The sequence below is a fragment of the Vipera berus genome, assembly GCF_964194415.1.
Source record: "Vipera berus genome assembly, chromosome: 9".
In the NCBI taxonomy this organism is placed as follows: Eukaryota; Metazoa; Chordata; class Lepidosauria; order Squamata; family Viperidae; genus Vipera; species Vipera berus.
In genome coordinates this window covers 26,061,802-26,087,758 of record NC_138212.1, presented here as the reverse complement: position 1 = coordinate 26,087,758, position 25,957 = coordinate 26,061,802, and the positions used below count along the sequence as shown (strand labels likewise).

The following is a 25,957-nucleotide window of genomic DNA, read 5'->3' as shown; positions in this document are numbered from 1 at the left end:
CAGCCAATCACGGGCCGCGTCACAAGGCAGGCCAGCGAGGGCGGAAGCGCTTCCGGGTCGTGCGGAGGGCGGCGGGGGCCTAGGAGCGGAAACCAGGAACTGGGACCCGGCGAGGCGCCATGGAGGAGTCGGAGCGGCGGCGGCGGCGGCACCGGAAGCGGAGCCCGCGGGGAAGCCCCCGGGAGGCCGACAGGTGAGCGCCACGGGCGGGGGCGGGCGGGGCGGGCTGAGAGCGGGGCGGGCCCGGGCTCGGTGCCTGACGGGGTTTGTGTCGTTGGAAGGTCGCAGTCGAGGAAGAGGCGCCGGTCCTCGGGCAAAAAGAGCAGGTCGCCGCCGCCGCCCCGGGAAAAGCGGAGCCGGAGTCCGCGACACGCGGGCGCCAGGATAAAGCAGGTACGCGGCTGGGGGAGCCGGTGCGGGCTGCCCGGGGGTGGGGGAGAGAGGAGGCCGCTCTCCGCGTGGCCGGCAGGCCGGCTCCTGGTCTGCCTGCAGCGAATCCCCGGCCGTAGGCCAGGCGAGCGGTCTCGGGTCGGGGCCTCGCCGCCGCCTGCCCAGCCTCTCGGTGCCAGGGTTCCGGTTCAGGCGCTTCTGGCGCTGTGCAGCCCTCAGTTCCACCGGAAGGCTGGTTCCCTTGTCCAGCTGCCCCTTAGCCTGTTGGGTGTCCCATTCGGCTACACTGGGTCGTTCAGTAATTCAAATGTTTGCGATGCTTTGCGGCCACCTGTTTTAACCTGCTCGTTCTAATTTGAATAATAGTGAACTCTTATAAAATATAGCTGGGAGTCGGAAAATAGTTTTTTTTATCTTTGTCCCTGAGTTCCGCTTGTAGGTATCTATTTATTCCTCCACTGTAATAGGAGCCGGAGGATCATTCTCGGAGGGGACACGAAGAGCGGCAGAATCAAGAACGCTCAGAGCTTGAACACAGGCAACGAAAAAGCCATAGAGAGAGGTACCGGGATCATTCAGGTCGAAGGAAGCTCACTAAGGAACAGGCCGAGAGACGTGGAAGGGAAGAGGATGGCCGCCATCTCCTGGATCAGCAGGCGGAAAGGGAATTCTATAATGATAGGCGGCGGCAACATCGTCAACAAATGGAAGCAAGTGGAGACGAAGAAAATAGCGAGGGAAGAGGGCCCAGCAACAAGAACGCGGACAAGGAGGCTAGCAAAAAGGAAAAACCAAGTTTTGAACTATCTGGTGCTCTTTTGGAAGATTCCAATACTTTTCGGGGTGTTGTGATCAAATATACCGAACCCCCAGAAGCACGCATTCCCAAAAAACGATGGCGTTTATATCCCTTCAAGAACGATGCGGTTCTTCCTGTTATGTACATTCACCGGCAGAGTGCTTATCTATTGGGAAGGCACCGACGCATTGCTGATATCCCCATTGACCATCCCTCATGCTCTAAGCAACATGCTGTTTTTCAGTACCGGTAAGTTCTTTTTTTTTATTGAAAAGTTTTTCAATACATTTTATCTTTAACAAAACAACCCCTCCCAACCCTCCCCCCCCTTCCCAACCCAACCCTCCCCCCTCCCCTTCCCCCCTCCCCGACTTCCCAGAGCTAAATACAAGGTATAAAAGTAGAAACAATCATCTACCATATGCTAACAACAATGAGTTATTAAATCTACCGTGCTTTAACTCTTGTAAAGTGACTACAAGCAATATAAATATCACATCAATACTTATTCAAATGCTAAATGAAACTTTTTAGTCCCATATTTATTCTGGATGTAATCAATCCATTTTTTCCACTCCACAATATATCTCTGTTGCGAATGGTCTTTCCAATACGCCGAAATCTTTGCCATTTCCGCCAGGTTGGAAACTTTTAGAGTCCATTCTTCTATAGTTGGCAGTTCTTCCTTCTTCCAATATTGCCCTATTAAAAGTCTTGCTGCCGTAATTAAATTCAACATCAATTTAATGTCCACAACAGTAGTATCAGTAATAATACCCAGTAAGAAGAATTGCAGAGAAAACTTTATCCTTCTCTTAAATATCTTCTGCATATTCCACCAAATTTTGATCCAAAAAGCTTTAACCTTTTTACAGGTCCACCATATATGAAAATACGTTGCATCTTCACCACCACATCTCCAACATTTAGGCTGATAGTTCGGATACATACTTGCTAATTTTTTGGGATCTAAATGCCATCTATAAAACATTTTATAAAAATTCTCTCTTAAATTTTGGGCTTGCGTAAATTTTACATTTCTCACCCAAATCTTTTCCCACGTGTCCATTGTTATAACTTCTTGAATATTCTGAGCCCACTTTATCATGCAATCTTTAACAAGTTCTGTCTCTGAATCAATTTCTATCAATGCAAGATATATCCGTTTGATATGTGCTTGACCCTGATTTCTAATTTGCTTTACCAAATTTTCATCAGTCATTGAAAAACCAATTTTCTGATCTTCTTTCCACCTGGCCTGTAGTTGCCCATACTGAAACCAGGTTTGAACAATCTTTTCTCCTCGTAAAAAATTATACGGCTTCAAATGCCATACATTCCTTTCCAAACTTAAAATTTCCTTATATGTAGTAATATCATGTTTAAACCCAACATTTATATTTTCTATTGCATGTTTCGGTATTGCCCATAAAGGGATCTTATAGTTTAACTTATGTCTATACTTTTTCCAAACTCGCAACAGAGCATGTCTTAAAATATGCACCTTAAACACATTATCCACCTTCTTATCATACAATAAATATGCATGCCAACCAAATAACAAATCATGATCTTCAAGATTTAATAATCTTCCTTGTGTTAAATTAATCCAATCACTTATCGCTGACAAGGCAGCAGCTTCATAGTATAATTTAAAGTTGGGCATCTTGAGGCCACCTCTTTCACGCGTGTCCTGCATAATCTTAAATTTAACTCGTGGCCTTTTCCCTGCCCAAACAAATTTATTAATACCCTTTTGCCATTCCTCCAAGTTTGAGTCCTTTTTAAGAATAGGTATCATTTGAAATAAAAATAGAAATTTCGGCAAAACATTCATTTTCACTGCTGCAATTCTTCCCAATAAAGACAATTGTAATTTTTTCCAGCTATCCAATTCTTTTTGAACTTTTCCCCATAACTTTTCATAATTATTTTTATATAACTTTGCATTTGAGGGTGACAAATATACCTCCAAATATTTAACCCTTTTAACAATTTCAAATCCAGTTAACCCTTCTAAAACAGCCTTTTGTGATACTGACATGTTCTTGGACAGCATTTTAGTTTTTTGTGTATTAACCTTGAATCCAGAAACTTTCCCATATTGCATAATTATCTCCATCAGTCCTACAACAGACTTCTGGCTGGGTCACCGTAACAACCAGATCATCTGCAAACGCCCTCAATCTGTAATCCTGATCTCTTATTTGAATTCCCTTAATTTTTCCCGAATCCCGTATTTTAATCAATAATATCTCCAATGTTAAAACAAATAATAGAGGTGATAACGGACACCCCTGCCTTGTGCCCTTTTCAATATTACATGCTTCGGTCAAACTATTATTTACTATTATACGGGCCGTTTGCTTTTGATATAATGCCCTGATTGGTTGTAAAAATCTATCCCCAAAATTCATTTTATCTAATACTTTCATCAAGAATTGCCAATCCAATTGATCAAAGGCTTTTTCAGCATCCAAAAAGATCAGCGCAGCAGGGATCTGGTTGTTTCTTTCCAGAAATTCCAACAAATCAACTATATGCCTCACGTTATTTTTCATTTGTCTACCACTTATAAACCCAGTTTGATCACCTTGAATTACCTGTTGCAGTACCCTCATTAATCTATTAGCTAAAACCTTAGCAAATATCTTGTAGTCCGTATTCAAAAGTGATATTGGTCTATAATTTCTTGCTTGAGTGACATCCTGATCTTCCTTCGGAATCAAAGAAATAAAAGCAGTTTTCCAAGACGGAGGCACCCCTTTTCCCATTTGAATTGTCTGAAACAATTCCCTTAATGGCTTTATCATCTCAGACTGTAAATGTTTATAATACACAGCAGTCAGTCCATCCGTTCCTGGCGCTTTACCCACTTTCAATTGTTTAATTGCTAAAAGAATTTCTTCCTCAGTTATCAATTGATTCATCTCTTCCTTTTGTTCTTGTGTAAGAACCGGAATACTAGCATTCCTCAAATATACATCAATATCTACTTCATTAATCTGATCTCTAGCATATAATTTAGAATAAAAATCAACAAAGGTTTCCTTAATAAGGTTCTGTTGATACACTACCTTGCCCTTGTGTTCTATTTTATCTATATTAGAAGCCCTTTGCTTCTTCCTTAACAAATAAGCTAACCATCTACCTGGTTTATTGGCATTACAAAAAGTGTTATGTCTAGCAAACCGTAGATTAGTTGCCACCTGATCAGCCATCAACTTATCAAACTGTCCCCTTAATAAATTAATAACCTCTTTAATCTTCACATCCGATGGATTAAAAATTAAGGCCTTTTCTTTTTCCCTAATTTCATTCTCTAATTCCTTCCTCCTAAATTCCAAATTATGTCTATATTTGTTATTCAAATATATTAACACACCTCTCATATAAGCTTTAATATAAAGTCAATCCTAGAAAAAGAGTGATGTCTATCGGAAAAAAAAGTATAATCCTTTTCTTGTAAATTTCTTTCTCTCCAAATATCTCGCAGCTCCAAATCATCCTTCATCTCAAAAAAGGATTTAGGCAGCTTAGCATGACTTGGAGTACTTCTAAAAGAATCACTTTTGTCCATTTGTACATCCAAGACCCCATTCCAGTCTCCCATAAAAATAAAAGATTTGTAATCCAACTGAGTGATCTTGCTATGTAGTAAACTATAAAAGTGTGCTTGTTGTTGATTAGGAGCATATAATCCAACCAGAAGCGTTTTTTTGCCTTCTATTAACAAATCTATTATAACGTATCTTCCTTGTTTATCTGCTTCAATTAGCTCCGCTGTCATAGTATTCTTAATATAAACAACCACTCCATTCTTCTTTTTTATTTATTTTATTTATTTATTTTATTACATTTATATACCGCCCTTTCCCGAAGGACTCAGGGCGGTTTACAGGGTAATTAAAAACCAGATACAAAAGTTAAAAACAAGTTTAAAAAAATTACATTTGTCCCTGTATAAATAAAACCCCAGTTAAAATAAGATTAATCCTCAGCCTAGGCCAGAGAGCTCGAAGAGCCAGGTCTTCAGGTCCCGGCGGAATGAGCGGAGGTCGGGGGCAGTCCTCAGCTCCACTGGCAGCTGGTTCCAAAGGGCAGGCGCCCCCACTGAGAAGGCCCTATCCCTGGGTGTCGTCCACCGGCAATCTCTTACCGGTGGCACCCTGAGAAGACCCTCCCTGTGGGAGCGCACTGGACGAAGGGAACTTGATGCCGGCAGCAGGTGTTCCCTCAGATATCCCGGACCCAAGCCATGTAGGGCTTTATAGGTCATTACCAGCACCTTGAATCTCACCCGGAGGGGAACCTGAAGCCAATGCAGCTCGCGGAGTAGAGGTGTTACATGGGAGTATCGGGAGACCCCCATCACAACTCGCGCGGCCGCATTTTGCACCAGCTGAAGCCTCCGAGTGGTCCTCAAGGGCAGCCCCATGCAGTAGTCTAAACGGGAGGTCACGAGCGCATGAGTGACTGTGCATAGGGCATCTCGGTCCAGGTAGGGCCGCAACTGGCGCACCAGGCGAACCTGGGCAAAAGCCCCCCTGGTCACGGCTCCTATATGGTCTTCAAAATTGAGTCGTGAGTCCAGGAGGACGCCCAATAAATTGTGTACCCAGTCTTGAATTAAATAAAAACTTTTGGTCCGTAACTCTAATATGTGTTTCTTGTAAACAAACAACATCAGTCTTAAATTGTTTTAAATATTGAACGATTTTCTTTTCTTCTGTGGTGAATTTAAGCCGTTAACATTCCAAGTTAGAAGCTTAGTCGCCATCCTTGGCGACCCGAAGCTTTTGGAGCGCTTCTTCCAGAATCCCCTTTACATTCTTAGGTCGCGCCCCTCCCACAGCTTCGCTATAGGTACGCTTTGGAAGTTCCATAACTTTCTGCTGGTCTTGTTCTTGCTCTCGTCTCATTCGTCTCAAAGCAGCACGCGTCATCCTCTGGTCTCTAGCTTCTTCCGATGATACTGAAATTTGATCCACTCCTGTAGCTTTCTCATCTATCTGCGTTGTTCCTTCAGCACCTTGAGGCTCTCCCTCGCCATTCTTCTTTGTAGATTCCAAAAGTGGTATGGGGGTTGCTTTTAAAACATTACTATAAAAATCACGTGCCTGCATCACTGTAATAAGACGATATCTCGTACCTTCATGCATCACCACCATACCCACTGGTATCTCCCATCTAAACTTGATATCACGTCGCCTGAGCTCTTGTGCTAAAAAAGCGAACTCCTTTCTTCTCCTTAAAATTCTTGGAGGGATCTCTTTTAAAACCAGGATTTCTTGCTCAGCAATTACAAGCTTAGTGTTGTAAGAAGCTTGAATAACTTCATTCCTAATTGCTCTCTTTGTAAAATAAACTACCACATCTCTGGGTAATTTCCTTTGTCTTGCAATCCACGAATTAACACGAAAGATTTTTTCTATGTCTTCCACAATTCCATCTGCTGGCCGTCCCAGCACCCCTTCCAGAGCCTCAGAGACTATTTCCTTCAGATTTTCTTTAGGATTCTCTTTTAAGCCTCTGATCCTAACAGCAAACTCCATCTCATGGTACTGCACCAAGGTCAGGTCACTGTCGATTTTATCCACCACATTCTCAGTCTCTGACATTTTTGCATCTAGTTTGATATTATTTTGGCTGAGATCTGCCACTCTTTCATCCAAACGCTCGATACATATAGCCATGCCTTGAAATGCAAGCAAGATGTCCGCCCTTATTTCTGTTAACTTCTCATCCAGCTTTTCTGTTAACTTCTCATCCAACTTTTCATCTATAATCTCAGCTAATTGCTGAGATTGCTTTTCCAAAGCTTCTTGCATCACATTCTGCAAATCTTTAACTGTCAAGGCTGGCGTGGGTGCAGGTGCAGGGGGCAATAAAGCTTGCAACGAAGACTGCTGCACCGGGGAAGCCCCCGCGCTTCTAAGAACTTTGGAAGACTTAGCCGCCATTTCCCCCCACTATTGCTTGCTACGCACTTTCACTTTCAAAGTCTGCAAAGTCCACTGAGCTAAAGATCAAAAGTCCACTTTCACCTTAATCTCCTGTATCGCTCTGCCTGCATCCTTGATCTCCAAAATCCTTTCCTGCTGGCAGGGATGGTTGCGAACGCCTTGTTCTGCTCCTAAAAACACGGAGCAGAAACGCTGCGCAGCCCGGAGCAAACCCAGGCTTCGGGGGGGCTCAATCCTTCAGCCCCCAAAACTTTAAGTTCTGGCGGCCCCGGAGAGCTCTACCCCTACCTGGGTACTCACCCCCTCCTCTTCTCCCAAGGAGGGGGCTTCCGAGCCGCCGAAACAGCTGATCGGCGCTGTTTTCGGCGATTCTACAAAGCCGCGGAGCTGACAGCCTGGAAACGGCTGTCTTCGGCGGCGCCTTGCCACCCGGAAGTCCAGTACCGGTAAGTTCTTAATCCAGGGGGATGAGGTGAAGTGGAGAGTGGGATTAGGTGTTTATGGCAAGATTTCTCAAGCTGTGGGCCACAAGTCCCTAGGAGGTTTTGAGTGAATTTGACAAGAGCTACAAAAAAAATGTACCTTGCAGAGGCAGACTTTCTCTGGACAAGCTGGCTGCCCAGTCTACTCTCTCCCTATTTAGGTTGTTGTGGTAGCAGCAGCAGCAACAGTCTCTGGCCCACACCGACTCTGACCTCTGGAGCCTGCTGCTTGCTGCCTCTTGTGTTTTCCCACCCAGCCTGCTACACTTTCTTCTTCCTTCCAGTGTTGAAGGAATTAAGGGGACTTACCGGTAATGCCATTTACACTGCCATCACCTTTCCAACCAAGATGGACAGAAGCTAAACATGTTTTTCATGTTATTCTGCATTCTCAGTGGCTGCTTTGATAGTCCAGGCTTCTTAACTGCTGCTTGGTCTGTAGAAGAGAAGGCAGGTTTAAGGAGAAGAGAAGATCGTCTGGCAGGTGTAATGGGCAACAGTGGGCTCAACCCCTGGACAGAGGTGGCAGTTACTGCTGCCATGATAACCAAAGTAAAGTAGACAGAGAACAGAGTAGGTAGGCAGGTAGAGCTCTGTGCCTCTCCCTGGAGAAAATTTAATTTTTCTATATTGACAGCTATGTCCATGCTGTGGTTACGAGGGACATCATACAGACTCACTTATAGGGGAGTGAACAGAACAAGGATGAAAATTAGAAAAGTCAGAATAAACTTTATTAATTTATCTAGATGTTTATTTATCTAGGGATTGGCATTGCTTGTGCACAAAGTTCTTGACAAACTCATATCAGTGCAAAACAAAGGGAAGGATGGCAGAAGAGTAAGCAAGAGAAGAAGTTGCAAGTCAGTTGGTTTTATTTACAGTCTACATCAGTTTCGTGTCTTTCAGCTGTTTTGAAGCCCACAGATTCCAGGGTTGATGTGAATGGATGACAGTAAATTATGGAAGGCCAATCTGGAATATTTGGAGAAGGGATGCCATGGGCACCTAGAAAAATGGAGGTCCAGAACAGGAGATCTTGGGTGGTTATGGAGGAAAGAAGACACGTATCCTGATCAAATGTTAATGTTATTAGCTTATAGCTCATTTGGTAAACAGAATCCACAGTTATTTAAGTCTGCTCATATCAAAACTTGTTTCCAGTTATTGCATAGATGGTTCAACTTTTTTTATATAAAAAAATGCAAAAATAATATTTGGTTTCAGAAGAAGGCTCTGCAGCTAGAGGAAGCTTGCGTAAAGTTCAGGCAGAATATAGTACAATCTTAAAATACAGGGCATGAAAAAGGCAGCCTCTTTATGCCTTTATAAAGGAACCCAAAATAGATAACTACAACCACATGGAATCAGCATAGCACATAAGCCAACTAAAGCCCTTCAAAACATTCTAAGTAAACCAAGATCCAGCAACCCAAAAACCCAGAAGAAAAAAACAGGAGTCATCTACAATGCAAGAACTGCAACAACCACTATGTAGGCAGACAACTGGCAGAACGCATCCATGAAACACCAACTGGCAGTCAGAAGGCATGACGAAAATTCTTTTATTTCACAACATATAGACAGATTTAACCATAGTTTCAATGGGGAAAATGTGACCATCCTAGACCAGGCCAAATCCAAAACTGCCAGGGAATTTCTAGGAGCCTGGCACTCTGACAAATCAGCCATCAATAGACACATAGACGTTGTTGTTGTTAGCTGCGAAGTCGTGTCCGACCCATCGCGACCCTATGGACAACATTCCTCCAGGCCTTCCTGTCCTCTACCATCTTCTGGAGTCCATTTAAGCTCACGCCTACTGCTTCAGTGACTCCATCCAGCCACCTCATTCTCTGTCATCCCCTTCTTCTATTGCCCTCGATCTTTCCCAGCATTAGGCTCTTCTCCAGTGAGTCCTTCCTTCTCATTAGGTGGCCAAAGTATTTGAGTTTTAGCTTCAGGATCTGGCCTTCTAAAGAGCAGTCAGGATTGATCTCCTCTAGGACTGACCGGTTTGATCGCCTTGCAGTCCAAGGGACTTGCAGGAGTCTTCTCCAGCACCATAGTTCAAAGGCCTCAATTCTTTGGTGCTCAGCCTTTCTTATGGTCCAACTTTCACTGCCATACATTGCAACTGGGAAGACCATAGCCTTGACTATACGCACTTTTGTTGACAGGGTGATGTCTCTGCTTTTTAGTGTGCTGTCTAGATTTGCCATCGCTTTCCTCCCCAGGAGCAAGCGTCTTTTAATTTCTTGGCTAGTCCCCATCTGCAGTGATCTTGGAGCCCAGGAAAATAAAATCTGTCACTACTTCCATTTCTTCCCCATCTATTTGCCAGGAATTGAGAGGGCCAGATGCCATGATTTTGGTTTTCTTAATGTTAAGTTTCAACCCAGGTTTTGCACTCTCCTTCTTCACCCGCAACAAGAGGCTCTTTAGTTCTTCTTCACTTTCTGCCATTAGAGTGGTATCATCTGCGTATCTTAGGTTGTTGATATTTCTTCCGGCAATCTTAATTCCAACTTTTGATTCATCTAGCCCTGCCTTTCTCATGATGTGCTCTGCATATAAGTTAAATAGGCAGGGCGACAGTATACAGCCTTGCCGGACTCCTTTCCCAATTTTGAACCAATCAGTGGTTCCGTGTCCAGTTCTCACTGTTGCTTCTTGACCCGCATATAGGTTTCTCAAGAGACAAATAAGATGGTCTGGTACTCCCATCTCTTTAAGAACTTGCCACAGTTTGTTATGATCCACACAATCAAAGGCTTTAGCATAGTCAATGAAGCAGAAGTAGATGTTTTTCTGGAACTCCCTAGCTTTCTCCATGATCCAGCGTATGTTGGCAATTTGATCTCTAGTTCCTCTGCCTCTTCGAAATCCTGCCTGTACTTCTGGTAGTTCTCGATCCACATACTGCTGAAGTCTAGCTTGTAGGATTTTAAGCATGACTTTACTAGCATGAGAAATGAGTGCAATGGTGCGATAGTTTGAACATTCTTTGGCACTGCCTTTCTTTGGAATTGGAATGTAAACTGATCTTTTCCAATCCTGTGGCCACTGTTGAGTTTTCCAAATTTGCTGGCAAATTGAGTGCAGCACTTTTACTGCACTGTCTTTTAAGATTTTGAATAGCTCAGCTGGAATACTGTCACCTCCACTAGCTTTGTTGTTGCTCAGCTTTTCTAAGGCCCACTTCACTTCACATTCTAGGATGTCTGGCTCGAGGTCAGTGACCACCTCATTGTGATTATCAGGGACGTTAAGCTCATTCTTGTATAGTTCTTCTGTGTAATTTTGCCACCTCTTCTTAATCTCTTCTGCCTCTGTTAGGTCCCTGCCATTTTGGTCCTTTATCATGCCCATTTTTGCATTAAACGTTCCCTTCATCTCTCCAATTTTCTTGAAAAGATCTCTGGTCCTCCCTATTCTATTGTTTTCTTCTATTTCTTTGCACTGTTCATTTAAGAAGGCATTCTTATCTCTTCTAGCTATTCTCTGGAATTCTGCATTCAATTGGGCATATCTATGTTTTTCTCCCTTGCCTTTCGCTTCCCTCCTTTCCTCAGCTATTTGCAAAGCTTCCTCAGACAGCCATTTTGCTTTCTTGCATTTCTTTTTCTTTGGGATGGTTTTGGTTGCTACCTGTTGTACAATGTCACGAACCTCTGTCCATAGTTCTTCAGGCACTCTGTCTATCAGATCTAATTCCTTAAATCTATTTGTCACCTCTACTGTATATTCAACAGGGATATGATTTAATTCATACCTGAGTGGCCTAGCGCTTTTCCCTACTTTCTTCAGTTTAAGCCTAAACTTTGCAAGGAGAAGCTCATGGTCTGAGCCACAGTCAGCTCCTGGTCTTGTTTTTACTGACTGTATAGAGCTTCTCCATCTTTGGCTGCAGAGCATATAGTCAATCTGATTTCTGTGTTGACCGTCTGGTGATGTCCATGTGTAGAGCCGTCTCTTGGATTGTTGGAAAAGAGTGTTTGCTATGACCATCGTATTCTCTTGACAAAATTCTATCAGCCTGTGCCCTGCTTCATTTTGTACTCCAAGGCCAAACTTGCCTGTTATTCCGGTTATCTTTTGGCTTCCTACTTTAGCATTCCAATCCCCCATGATGATAAGGACATCATTTTTTGGTGTTAGTTCTATAAGGTGCTGTAGGGCTTCGTAGAACCGGTCAATTTCATCCTCTTCAGCACTGGTGGTTGGGGCATAGACTTGGACTACTGTGATATTGAATGGTTTGCCTTGGATTCGAACTGAGATCATTCTGTCATTTTGAGGATTGTATCCCAGTATTGCTTTTCCTACTCTTTTATTGACTATGAAGGCTACTCCATTTCTTCTGAGGGATTCTTGTCCGCAGTAGTATACCTGATGGTCATCTGAATTAAATTCACCCATTCCTGTCCATTTTAGTTCGCTGATACCTAAGATGTCGATGTTCAGTCTTGTCATCTCTTGTTTGACCACGTCCAGCTTTCCTTGATTCATGGATCTTACATTCCAGGTTCCTATGGAGAAAAAATCTTTACAGCATCGGACTTTCCTTTCACCACCAGACACATCCACAGCTGAGCGTCCTTTCGGCTTTGGCCCAGTCGCTTCATTCTTTCTGGCGCTACTAGTACTAGCCCTCTGCTCTTCCCCAGTAGCATATTGGACGCCTTCCGACCTGAGGGGCTCATCTTCCAGCGTCATATCGTTTTGCCTTTTGGTACTGTCTTTGGTAACATCTATAGATTATGCAAAAGAGACAATCAACCAGCCCAAAGGAGAAAAAGACTCCAGCACTTCTCCACCAGCAATCAGCACTCAGATTAGCTTTAAGGTCAACTTCAGACCAACAGTCAAGTAAGCAATAACCCAATCAAGAAACTGCCACAGACACATTAGTAAACAGCCCAACCAAAGAATCCCTCAGACCACCCCCTCCCAGACAGGCCAGACACCAGAATATAAACTTGACAGCAAACACACTCCTTACCAGTACTGATGTTACCTAGTTAGGGTAACAAAATGTCTGCAAGAGAGAGCACCAAGGACCCCTCATTTATAAAGAAGACATGATGTAACAGAATGAATGTAGAGTACAAAGGAGAAAGGAATAAACAGGCTGTGATGGCATTTGGGGCTGGGATTGCCATCACTAAGTAAAGCATGACACAACATGATGGCCAGAACTTTTGAGGACCAGTTATATGTCCATTTTTTCAGTGCTACTGAAATTTTGAATGGTCCTTGAACAAATGGACATAAACTGAGGATGACCTGTAAAACTACTTTTAACAATGCATGACTTTGGACCAGTCACTCTCTTTCAACCCAATCCATCTTACAGAGTTGTAGGGAAAATAGGAGAAAGGTGTGTTGGGATATGTTCTCCACCTTGAGTTATTTGTAAAAAATAAAGGCAGGTACAAATAAATGCTTCGTGGTAATCAAGAAATGGAATGGGATTTTTTCAGTAGATAGGGGAGAGGAGAATTTGAAAGGGTTAGGTTTGAATATAATGCAGACATCCTTAGCCAGTTTTTTAACAGGTGTTGACTTGTGGCTGGTCGCTTAGGGCCATTTGAAGGTGTGGGCTCTCCCAAACCTTACAACCTGGTCTCAAAGTTATGGCCTCTTCAGTGTCCCTGCGGTCATTCACCTCTACGGCAGGCTGCAGGGATGTTGTAGTCCCCCCCCCCCCGCCTATCTGCTCCCGTCCCCATGTCCCTGCTTACCTTGAGCAACCCCACCAGGCCCCACATCCTCCTCACTTACCTTTTGAAGATCTCCGGAGCTCGATTTAGGGAAGAATAGCAAACTACTTTATTGCTGCACCATGCGGTGTAATCCTAGAAGTGGCTGTCACTTTTCAGGCAGCCTCCTTGGTTTGTACCATGTGACCCAGCAATGTTCATTTCGCCGGGACCTAAAAACCTGGCTCTTTGAGCTATCTGGTCTGGACTGAGGGGTTTAATGTTTTTAAATTGTGATTTAATTTTTGCGGCTAGACTTAATTTAATTTTATTTTAATTTTATATTGGATTGTTTTTAAATTTTGCCTTGTAAACCGCCCTGAGTCCTTTGGGAATAGGGCGGTATATAAACCGACTAAATAAATAAATAAATGGGGCAGCTTTTTATGCTTCCCTAACTCTAGTTCCACAGCCTTTTTTTTAACCACTATTGCTATTAAGCTAGATATCTCCCGATCTATACCTCTGCATTTTTCTCTGTTAAATGGTACTTTTGGCCTGTTTCTCCAATCTTTCAGCATTGTTATTCTTGTCTCCTAGGTACCTATCTAATTTTACATACTCTGCAATCCTGATAAGAATTCCTACCATTTTTCCCCAATTAAGAAAAACATGAATGGAGGATACAGAGGTGGTGCACTTCTGTCCTGGACCACAGCTATCCACTTTCTTTCTAGTGTTATAGAATGATAAGCACTCTTAGGGTATGATTTGCAAGTCAGCTGTGGTATCCATTTCACTCTCATGCTACCCTTAGCTGGCTTGCAAAGCTTCCTGTCATGGGGCATTTTATCAGATGTTTTGCTGAGATCAAGATGCTTTTTGCCAAAGGGCTCCCATAACTGAGTACTGGTTACTGATCAAAACATGAGATAAAGTTAGCCTGGCAAATTTGCTGTTGAAGTGTTGCTTCTGACAACTATCCCATTTTTGTTAAGATCCTTTCAGCTCTGTTTTAAGTAAGCAGATGCATCTTGACTACATTTCTATCAGGCTCCTGGCCCTCAGCCAGTTTCTTATTGTCGTAAGTGATCCCCAAGTTAAACTGGTTATCTGCTGGCTTCATTGTGCAATTGTTCCAGAGAACCCGGTAGGATTCCTTGTCCAAATAAATTCTTCCCTGACATATCCTCTATAATTCTAGCTGCCTGTTTATAGTATTCGTTTGCAACCTGGCCCTGTGTGTACTTTTTGCTTCCTGATCTTTAAGTTTTAGTGACTTGGGACATTGCAACAGGTTGTAAATGCTGTTCTGGCCACAATTTGTGGGGAAATCACAACCTTGGTAATTTGTTTAACAATTGCCATGAGAAATGTCAGGAAAAGAATAGTGACTGAGAAAAGAAACAAATCAAGCAGAAGAAAGTAATTGTTATCTAAGAGAGGAAATGTTGCACTGTGGAGAAAATTGAGGGGGGGACTTAGAGGCTCGACTGGAGAGGATAGTGCTTAGGAGAGACTTGAATAAACTGGCTAAAAAGCAGCTGAAGAATCAGTGATAAATACAGATAGTCCTTGACTTACCAGTGGTCATTTTCCAACCATTTGGAGTTACCATGGCCTGGAATGGATGCTTGACAGACAGCTCCCATTTACGACCAGTTATGGTTCCCATGGTCGCATGACCACAATGTCAGAAAAACAAAGTCTAGTCACATGGCTTCCTTATGACTACAACATCAAGGACTACTTGTGGAAAAAGGTTTGCCCCGTGTTCCACAAATCTCTGAAAGCTTGGCTCTGCTCATGACCTGGCCTGTGTTCCTGGCACGCGTGCCTTTTTTCTTTCATTTCACTGTAAGCCACTGAGAGTTGCTGGGAGTCGTGCAGCCACTCAATCCACTGACATAAACTGCCTTTTCCCATCTGGGCACAAAGGCCTCCAGCTATGGAATGAAAAGGGATCTGGTGTTTTTGATCTCTCTCTCTCTCTAGAGCTACGTGAGAAGCTGAAGGAATCCAACATTCAGAGGTGAAGTATGAAGCAAACTCTGTTCCTGAATCATTGGGCATTAACTGGCATGGGTTTATTTTCTTTCTTTTTTGCAAGGCTGGTGGAGTATACCCGTCCTGATGGCACAGCGGGTCGAAAGGTGAAACCATACATCATTGACCTCGGCTCCGGCAATGGCACCTTTCTGAATAACCAGCGCATTGAACCTCAGCGCTATTACGAACTGAGAGAGAAGGATGTGTTGAAATTTGGCTTCAGCAGCAGGGAATACGTCCTCCTCCACGAATCCTCCGATGCCACAGAGAATGATCAGAAGACAGAGGAGGAGGAGGAGGAGGAGGAGGAAGAATCCACCTGAGGACCAGCCGACAGTGGGTAACCCTGGATCCACTCGGATCCGTCTGGTGGACATTGGAGGCCGGAGGCTCTGGGTGCCCTTGCTGCCTTAACATCTAGAGGCTCCTTAGATGGAGATTGCTAGACGTGGTAATGGGCCAGGAAGCTCCATTTTTACTTTGGGGCGATATTTTTTAAAGTTTGATGCCGTTGTATTTTTCAGTGGCATCAGGGAATTTTTTCCAGTGCATGTTTCGCGATAAAACCTCTTTTAAGTAGTTGACCCTCCCGAACACGCAGGGCTGCCATTTAGTTAACAAAACCTATTCATTTTCCTTTTTTTATTCCTGGTGCAGTTTGTTTAAAAATAGATGCTTTTTGGTTAAGAGAATACGGAATCCCGTGTGTGTTCTTCGCCTGTTGCCTCCTTTCCGCTGCGTTGACCGACCCACCCCCCACGGGGGGCCACTGGGCTTTGCAGCCTGTCTGGAGGGGGGCCGGTGGGTCCTCTCTGGCTCTCCTGGAAAGGGGAGGACCGAGTGTTGTGTAGCCGGTTCTTTGCAGGCAATAAGTGAGACGGAAGGTTGCAAACAAGAACATGCTTTATTGTAGTGAAGCAGAACAGAACTGAAACAGTGGCTGCTGCGCAGCTACTTATATGGTTGGCCACTAGGCGGCAGCCGTTAGGTTTAAAGGAACCCATTCCCGCCCTAAATCAACCAATGATCTTGGAGACAACAAGTCTGGCTTAGTCAGTGACTGTTACACAGACATATCATTGAGCAACCTTTAAGCAGCATTCAAACACACGTGAATCAGTACAAGTAAAAATCCCAATACATTACACCCCTCCCCCCCCTAGAATGTACACACATTATTTAATAACATTATCTTGAAGATATTGTGATCTACACGGCCGTTCAGAACACCTGGGGGATCGGGGCAACTCCCAGTCTACCAGCTTGCCTGCTGGGCTGGGTAGACCAGGACTCTTGAGTTCACATGAGTCAAATTGACTCAAGTTCCTTTGGCCGGCCATTCCTGGTCGGCCCAAACCAAAGTCCAATGTGGTAGCTGGGTCAGCAGAGCTGCTGCCTTGTTCGGGTTGTCCTTCCCCATCTGGAGACCCAAGTTGCACTCCCGGACTGTGTCTATCTACGGCCATCTCCCCGTTATGACTGAATGAGTCCTCAGAGTGTGTGAACTGCTCTGTTAGGCTGCCAGCTGCTGGCTTTTGTTGCGGACCCGCTGTGAGGTCTTCATTTAGTGGCTGTTCAGCAAAACGCCTTCGCAGCTGATCAATATGTCGGCGAACGACTTGCCCCCCCCATCCAGGGCCACCTCGTAGGAGAGGGGTCCTGAGACCTTAACAATTTTACCCGGCACCCACAAGTTCCCATGCCCGTAGTTCTGGGCCCACACCCCATCACCCACTTGCAACCCCCTTGGTGCCTTTGGGCATGCTACTTGGTCAGGATGCAACCTGTCCAGTTTCGTGATTAATCTTCTTCCACAGCAAAGCTCTGCTGGGCTTTTGCCCGTTGCTGTGCATGGCATAGTGTGTTGGCATAGCAAGAAATCAGCCAGCCTGTGGTGCCAATCCCCTGAAACAATGCGTTTGAGTGACTTATCATATGCACCATGTGTTCAGCCTACTCGTTAGTCAAGGGGTGAAAAGGGGCCGACGTTACATGCCTTATGAGGTTGGCCCTCAAGAAAGCCTGAAATTCTGACGCTGTGAAGTGGGGCCCGTTGTCCGAGACTAAGATGTCCAGCAACCCATGTGTAGCAAAAAGCTTCCTAAGCACCGGATGGTCCTAGCAGTAGTCATAGTAGGTATAGGAATTACTTCCAACAATTTAGAGTGGCTGTCAATCACTATCAAAAACAGCTGTCCCTGGAAGGGCTCAGTGAAGTCAATGTGAATGCTTGACCACGGTGTATGAGTCTCCTCCCATCAGTGGACAGGGGCCTTCGGCATCTCTGGTCTGGACTGTTGACACGTGTAACACCCGTGTACTTGGGCCTCAATAGTCTTATCTAACCCTGGCCACCAAAGGTAGCTCCATGCCCGTGCCTTCATCTGGACTATGCCCGAATGGCTCTCATGCAGAGACTGGAGCACACGGTGTCTTAATGAACTGGGGACAATAACCCTGCTCCCCCATAGAATGCAACCTTTGTGAGCTGAAAGCTCATGTCCACGTGTGTAATAGCTCTGGAACTCTAGTCCCGGGCTATTTTCCAGCCACCCTGTGTGAAGCCATGACAACACCCTGCTTAAAATTTTGTGTGCGGCAGTTTCTACAGCTACATCCCCAGCATAGAGGGGAAGTTCAGGCAAATCTTGAATTGACAAGAGCAGCTGGAGTCGGATCTGGCTCCACGCGTGGCAATAGGAAACGGCTGAGGCTGTCTGCGTGGCTCATGTCTTTGCCAGGTTTGTGAACCAGCCTGTAGCTGTAGGCTGACATAAAAATGGACCACCTTAACATTCTGGGGGAAAGTATTTGAGGTGTCTGCCTGTCTGTGGTAAATAACCCCGGCAATGGCTTGTGGTCAGTGAAGACTGAATTTGCAGCCGTACAAATAATTGTGGAATTTTTTTTAACCCCGGCCACAATGGCCAAAGCTTCTTTGTCAATCTGAGAGTAATTGTGCTCAGCCAAGGACAAGGTCCTTGAATAGTAAGCAATAGGGTGAGTTCCGTCATCTGAAAAATGGCTTAGTACAGCCCCAACCCCATATGGGGATGCGTCACACGCAATACAAACTGGCAAGTTTTCATTAAAGTGCGTGAACACTGAATTGGAGGTCAGTAGTGATTTCACTGTGTGTCTCGCGCTGCCTTGTGCTGCTGGCTTCTTTGTAGGCCCTGGGACTGGTCCTCAGGGTAGGGTGGTATCCAGCGTGGTTTGCTAGGCAGACTGAGGTGGGGGGGGGGGAAACGCTGTCCCTACTATGCACTGTGCTGGTCTCACCCCCTAGTGACTTCAGGCTCTTATGAAGAAGCAGCAGATCCCCCCATTATCATCACTCTTGTGTAGCCGGATCTTTGCAGGCAATAAGCAAGAGACGGAAAGTTGCAAACAGAACATGATTTATTGTAGTGAAGCAGAACAGAATGAAACAGTGGCTGCTGTGCAGCTACTTATACGGTTGGCCACTAGGCAGCAGCCAATAGGTTTAAAGGAACCCATTCCCGCCCCAAATCTACCAATGATATTCCTTGAGACAAGAAGTCTAGCTTGGTCCATAGCTGTTACACAGACACACCATTGAGCAACCTTAAGCAGCATTTTGTAAAGTTTTACCCTTAGCTTCACAATTGTCCCAGCATTACTCAGGAATTTAAAAGAGCCAAAAGAAACTCCTGAGCCGAGGTTTCAGCAAGCAAACAACTTTTATTTTGATCAAAATAGAGTTGGGTGGCCACATCTCTCTTAGTGGCTAGCAGAGAGATGAAGGCAACAAAGAGATCTGGTCTTGGTACTAGGAACCAAAAGGTACAGAAAAATAATTCCAAGATGTTGACTCATATACAACAATCCAGGCTCCACCACAACTCCTTTCCCCCCTCCCCTTTGTTGTTGTTAGCTGCGAAGTCGTGTCCGACCCATCGCGACCCCAATGTTCCTCCAGGCCTTTCTGTCCTTCTGGAGTCCATTTAAGCTCACGCCTCCTGCTTCAGGGACTCCATCCAGCCACCTCATTCTCTGTCGTCCCCTTCTTCTCTTGCCCTCCATCTTTCCCAGCATTAGGCTCTTCTCCAGTGAGTCCTTCCTTCTCATCAGGTGGCCAAAGTGTTTGAGTTTCCACTTCAGGATCTGGCCTTCTAAAGAGCAGTCAGGGTTGATCTCCTCTAGGACTGACCGGTTTGATCGCCTGGCAGTCCAAGGGACTCGCAGGAGTCTTCTCCAGCACTATAGTTCAAAGGCCTCAATTCTTTGGCGCTCAGCCTTTCTTATGGTCCAGCTTTCACAGCCATACATTGCAACTGGGAAGACCATAGCCTTGACTATACACACTTTTGTTGACAGGGTGACGTCTCTGCTTTTTAGTGTGCTGTCTAGATTTGCCATGGCTTTCCTCCCCAGGAGGAAGCGTCTTTTAATTTCTTGGCTACAGTCCCCATCTGCGGTGATCTTGGAACCCAGGAAAATAAAATCTGTCACTACCTCCATTTCTTCCCCATCGATTTGCCAGGAATGGAGAGGGCCGGATGCCATGATCTTGGTTTTCTTAATGTTAAGTTTCAACCCAACTTTTGCACTCTCCTTCTTCACCCGCAACAAGAGGCTCTTTAGTTCCTCTTCACTTTCTGCCATTAGACCCTCCCCTTTAACATGAGGCTTTTACTTTTCCAAAACACAGAAAGCATCTGGCTACAAAATAATGGGTTGCAGAATAAACAAAACAACGATTACATAATAACAATACAAGTATCGATATAAAACGGTTGCTATATAAAATAGCGGCTAACTGGCCGCGTCACCCGTTGCTGGAGCCGGGGCGGGCGCAGCCTCCGCGATGCCACTGGCCCGCCGGCCGGCCGTTCGACACCCCCGTGCCAATGTCAAACTTATATACTAAAATCAGAAGCAGAATGAAATCCCTTCAATTTGAAGAGCCGCGTAAATCAGGACAAGTAAAAATCCCAATACTTTACACCCAGCTCGCTCGTCCGCCCGCGGTTGGGCCGCCCCGGGCAGTAATCGCGGCCTGCCTTCCTCGCTTCCCCCCGCCGCCCGGCCTTGCTTGGGTCCCGGGCGCGGCGGCCTCCGGGTTGGGCGGGCGGGCTAGGCCGCGGCTCCTCCTCCTCCTCCTCCTCCTCCTCGCGCCGCGCCACGCTCCGCCCCTGCCGGCCGCCGCCTCCTCCTCCTCCTCCGCCGGGCTGGTGGCGCTGGGCCTGCTGAGCGCGGGCGGGCGGGCGATGGCAGCGTTGCACGGGGCGAGCGCCAAGGCCGGCGCCCCGCCGCAGATCCCGGACACTCGCCGCGAGCTGGCCGAGCTGGTCAAGCGCAAGCAGGAGCTGGCGGTGAGCCTCGCGCGGGGGGGCGGGGGGGAGGCAGCGGGGTCCGAAGGGGCGGCGGCGGCGGACCCCCCCCGCCCTCCCCCGCTAGCCCGGCCCGCCTTGCTTCCTTCCTTCCTTCCTCCCCTCCCGCGCGCAGGAGACGCTGGCCAACCTGGAGCGGCAGATCTACGCCTTCGAGGGCAGCTACCTGGAGGACACGCAGATGTACGGCAACATCATCCGCGGCTGGGACCGCTACCTGACCAACCAGAAGTGAGCAGGGGGGGGAAAGGAGAGGGGCGGGGGGAGGGAGGGAGCCCCCCCTGCCCCGCCCCGCCCCGCTGCTGCCCACCTTTCTCCCCCCCCCCCAGAAACTCCAACAGCAAGAACGACCGTCGGAACCGGAAGTTCAAGGAAGCGGAGCGGCTCTTCAGCAAGTCCTCGGTCACTTCGGCGGCCGTAAGTGGGGGTCTCCTGGTGGGGCGGAGGGGGAGGGAAGGCGGCGAGGGACGCGCTGCTCCCGCTGACCCCCCTGCCTCTCCTCTGCCCCCCCCAGGCGGTCAGTGCCTTGGCTGGAGTTCAGGACCAGCTGATTGAGAAGCGTAAGTTTGGGGCTCGCCTCGGCCCCCCCTTTGGCCCAAGACCCCCCCCCACCCGGGCTCTGGGTCGCCGAGCTCGGGGCTCCCGCCTTTCTCCCTCCAGGCGAGCCCGGCAGCGGCACCGAGAGCGACACTTCCCCGGATTTTCACAACCAAGAAAACGAGCCGAGCCAGGAAGAGGTGGAAGAGCTGGATGGGTCCGTTCAGGGGGTGAAACCCCAGAAAGCCGCCTCTTCTGCCTCGGGGGGCCACCACAGTAGCCACAAAAAGCGGAAGAATAAAAACCGGCACAGGTGAGGTGGGCGGACTGGAGACCCCGAGCAGCTTCTTTCTCCAGGTCTTGGTCCAGGTCTCCGGCTGGGCCCACCTGAGCTTCTGGAGAAGAAGCGTCTTCCCGACATTTTCTCTTGAACGGTCCTAGTTCAATAAAAGAACCTTGGTGGAGCAGTGGGCTAATGCCTCCTTAAGTAACACCAGCTGCCTGCAATCAGTGCAGGTTCGCATCCCACCAGGCTCAAGGTTGACTCAGCCTTCCATCCTTCCGAGGTAGGTAAAATGAGGACCCAGATTGTTGGGGGCAATTAAGCTGACTTTGTAATAATGCCGCTGGGGGTGTGTGTGAAAGCCCTAATAAGCAGGCATAGACATAGAATGAAGGCTACTGCTAAGCTTGTAAACTGCCCTGAGTCTTCGGAGAAGGATGGGATATAAATGGAATTTTTTTAAAAAAAATATTCCTCACGGTGTCACCCCACAGACCAGGTACGTTAGGGTCAGAGTTCACCCCATGAGCTCAGTGGCCACGTGGGGCTTTGAATCTGGCTGAGGAACTCTCTTGGGGTTCAGATGGAAAAGCCTCAGAGGGAGTCTCCTCCGCCAAGCAAGATCCATAAGTCAGCAGCAGTTTTGTAGCAACTCTGTCCCCAAAAGAGACGTCCCGTCTTCTCTTAAAGAGATAACTAGTTAGGTTGGCAGGTTAATCCAGAAATGACATTTTACTGCTAAAAGGAAGAACTATCTCCCCAGGCAGTCCACTCTGCCTAATGCATGAAGCGGCTCTGTCCGAGCCGTCACGTAGTCTTGAAAATGACAGTAGAGAAGGGGATGAAAGAGGAGAATTGTGACTGTTGTTATATGTATTTTGTTTGTTGCAAATGTCTGATGACAACCCTCTCCGTGTAGTGAGGCTTTTCTTATTGACAATTGGAAATCTTCAAATAACTGGATACTGGCCTTCTTCGAGGCAGGAAGTACTAATAGACAAAAAGCTCAACCCTGCAGATTCTGTTCTGAAAGATGCCAGACCTTCCCATTCATAGGCCGGGAGAAAGCCGTGGAGATGTGGGTTGGGCTGGACTTGAGCAGAGTCTTCTCGATGCCCAGAGCTACACCTGAAAGTGGAAGCAGGCCCTCTCTTGGCTGTTGCCCCAGGCCCTGCATTTCCCCCAACCCAGGCTGGTGTTCTGCCTTCTCGAGGCTGGGCACTGGCTCTCTTCCATTTCCGTTTTCTTCCATTCTGCAGTCCAGCCAGAATCCTGCGGGGAGGCTGGCATGCAGGTCTTACCCATCCTTTACCGATGTAGCTGCTCCTTTCAAGCATTGAAAGGGGGGGGGGTTTCCCATCTTGCTTTTCTTTCCAAGGTTGCTGATATTTGTCCCTGCAGCGTCATAGGGCTATTTTGGGGTAGGGGGCTTCTGGGGGAATGGGGGTGATCTTGAGTGGATTTTATATTTCAAGATTACAAAGATGTGTTGCCTTTTTTATTTTTAAATTTCGCTAGGGTGGCTAATCAACTAATTGATTTAATTCCTTAGTGTATTAATTTCTATTGCTTTCTTCTTTTCGAATGCTGCCCCTCAGCCCGTCTGGCATGTTTGATTATGACTTTGAGTAAGTTTGACTTGATTTGACTTAGTGTTTGTTCTATGATGTCCGTGTGTAGCCTTCTCTTTCCCCCTTTGCCACCCTCCTTCAACTTCCCCACGTGCGCTTTCAAAACTATTCTAATCCATAGTTTATCTGTTTAATTGTAGGTATGTATATTAGGTTAGGCTGGCAAGTTTTTAAAAATACAGACAAAAGCACAATGGAGGTAACTTTTTATTTAATAACCTTGGCTAAAATCAAAATCATTTGGCTACCCTCTTTGCTTCTTTATGTCATTTGGAAAAGCAGATAAACTTCTACTGAATTCTGAAAACTGATTTCTTTTGCTTTGCTTTCTGAGGCCTGCAGATAAGGCAGTTTCCCAAATGCAGAAAATACACTTTTGATTCTTACTGGTGTCACTAAATCCTCTGGCTACCGGTTCCTTCTACCCCCCCCCTCCCCCCCACTGCCTCCTCCTCCTCCTCCTCCTCCTCCTCCTCCACTAAGTTCTATCTTTAACATGCTAACCCAGCAGATGACGTGCTCCCAGGGTCTCTGGATGCTGCCTAACTCTCTAATGTGTTTCTTCTGATGGTCGGGTGGAATCTGCTTTTCGGTGCCATTGGGTGGTGGGTGGGAATGCTACCCTGGCCTGTTCATCTCAGGCTTGTCCCTTTGCTGCTGTGGCCCAGACAGGGACTGCCTTTCTAGCCATCCGTATGCCAAGACTCACTTCTTCCTTCCTCCCATTGCAGGATTGATCTCAAGTTGAACAAAAAACCACGAGCTGTAAGTATCCCTCCTCTTTTTCTTCCCTGCCCATCTTTCAGTTACTGCACAGTTCTGGTTAGGGTTGAGGTGAAGCTTGCTTAAAGGGGAGGAGAGCGTCCTTCTTGCAGCCTCTGCTTTGGATGCATTGCTGGAGGGGGTGTGATGGGAGTTTGGAGCAGGGTTGGCCCTGCTCTACTTCAGGCACCCTGTGGTGCTAGTCCTCAGCTCCTTTGGGTGGGAAGTGCTGCCCCTCCGGTTTGTGCTGGTGTCCCCAGTGATGTTCACTATGCCCTTGTGCCCACAGGACTACTAGTGGTCCTCCGGGATGAATCTTCCAGGAACCTTTCTCCTTCCTTCCTTCCTTTCCAAGAGACTGAATAAGCACAAGAGCGGCTCTTTCCTGCAGCAGCCTGCACACCAGCGACACTGCTGGCCGAAACAGCTGCTGCCAATTCATCATGCATAAAATCCATGAAGTCAAGTCCTCTCGCTGCCATCTTCTGAATGAATTGTTTTGTCTTATGTATTTGGCTCTTTTTAAAAAAATAATAAATTTTATTTAATTTTCCATTTGTTAAAGATTAAGACAAATTGTCTGCTAGATGCTTTTATTCTTCAGAGCCCGGATAATTTTTCAAACTGGGAAGGGTGATTTCATTTTACTCTGAAAGGCTTGCTAACAACTTGAGGGAAAAATGTGGATGTGTGGGGCAAGCAGGAACTTTTTGCTAGTCAGCTAACTAAGATATGTAAGAAGCACATCACAATAGTAATGGGGGACTTTCATTACCCTGATATCAACTGGGAGACAAACTCTGCACCAAGTCGAAGATCAAACAGATTCCTGACAAACCTAGCAGACAACTTTCTCTCCCAAAAAGTAGAGAAGGGAACTAGGGGATTAGCCATATTGGATTTAATTCTCACAAACAGAGATGAAATGATAGAAGGTGTCGAAGCCACAGGAACCTTGGGGGGAAGTGATCATGCAATATTGGAATTCAACATTCTGGAGGCACAAGCAATAGAACACAGCCAAATTAGAGTCTTGGACTTTAAAAGAGCTAATTTCAATAAATTTAGAGAGACCATGGGAAGAATTCCATGGATGAGAATCCTAAAGGGGAAAACAACTCAAGAAGCTTGGGAAATTTTGAAAAGTGAGATAATAAAGGCCCAGTCTAGTACAATACCAACCAAGAAGAAAAATAACAGCTCTCAAAAGAAACCAGCATGGCGGCATAAAGAACTCTCTGATAAATTGAAAGATAAAAAGGACAAGTATAAGAATTGGAAAGAGGGGCACATAACTAAGTCAGAATATCAGCAAATAGCCTGTGCCTGCAAAGATGAAGTGAGGAAAGCTAAGGCTCAAAATTAACTAAGGCTTGTGACCAAAGTCAAAAATAACAAAAAATGCTTCTTTCAACATATAAAAAACAAGAAAAAAGTTAAGGAAATGATTGGTCCATTAGTGGGGGAAAGTGGCAAGAAGGTGACAAGCAACAGGGAGAAAGCAGAACTATTTAACTCGTTTTTTGCTTCTGTCTTTACACAAAGGGAAAAAACAGTCCAACCTACCCAAACCAGTGCCATAAAAAACAGAATAGAAACGCAAGTTAAGATAGGCAAGAAAATGGTAAGTGAGCACCTGTCCAGCCTAGACGTGTTCAGATCACCAGGACCAGATGGATTACACCCCAAGGTTCTCAAGGAACTGGCAGACGTGATCTCAGAACCACTGAACTATATTTTTCAAAGATCCTGGAGCACTGGGGAACTACCAGAGGACTGGAAGAGAGCTGATGTAGTTCCCATCTTCAAAAAAGGGAAAAAAATAGATCCTGGAAACTACAGACCTATCAGCCTGACCTCAATACCTGGGAAGATTCTGGAAAAGATAATCTAACAACAAATCAGCGAACACCTTGATGCAAACAAAGTCATCACTAAAAGTCAACATGGGTTTGTCAAAAACAGATCATGCCAGACAAATCTTATTACATTCTTT

At 46.0% G+C, this 25,957-nt stretch overlaps 2 protein-coding genes across 11 annotated transcripts; both read left to right on the top strand.

Annotated features, from left to right (window-relative positions):
• Window positions 1-40: 40 nt before the first annotated feature.
• On the top strand, window positions 41-16,083 carry SNIP1 (Smad nuclear interacting protein 1). The gene is made up of 4 exons (XM_081334858.1): window positions 41-193; window positions 282-393; window positions 858-1,438; window positions 15,453-16,083. The coding sequence occupies exons 1-4, from the start codon at window positions 120-122 to the stop codon at window positions 15,712-15,714; spliced, it is 1,029 nt and encodes a 342-aa protein (XP_081190984.1). The 5' UTR covers window positions 41-119; the 3' UTR covers window positions 15,715-16,083.
• A 4,462-nt stretch (window positions 16,084-20,545) lies between these two features.
• Window positions 20,546-24,519, top strand: MEAF6 (MYST/Esa1 associated factor 6). 10 transcript variants are annotated; one of them, XR_014027361.1, is made up of 9 exons: window positions 20,550-20,730; window positions 20,864-20,979; window positions 21,078-21,165; window positions 21,263-21,308; window positions 21,409-21,598; window positions 23,167-23,196; window positions 23,340-23,398; window positions 23,931-23,964; window positions 24,317-24,519. XR_014027361.1 is itself a non-coding variant. In XM_081334855.1 (8 exons), exons 1-8 carry the CDS (start codon window positions 20,626-20,628, stop codon window positions 24,410-24,412), a joined length of 705 nt encoding a protein of 234 aa, XP_081190981.1. In that variant the 5' UTR covers window positions 20,547-20,625; the 3' UTR covers window positions 24,413-24,519. The 10 variants fall into 10 exon arrangements, 3 of the variants coding, with proteins under 3 accessions (XP_081190981.1, XP_081190982.1, XP_081190983.1); XR_014027362.1 differs by having other exon boundaries at window positions 24,251-24,519; XM_081334855.1 differs by lacking the exon at window positions 23,340-23,398 and having other exon boundaries at window positions 20,547-20,730.
• Window positions 24,520-25,957: the final 1,438 nt, after the last annotated feature.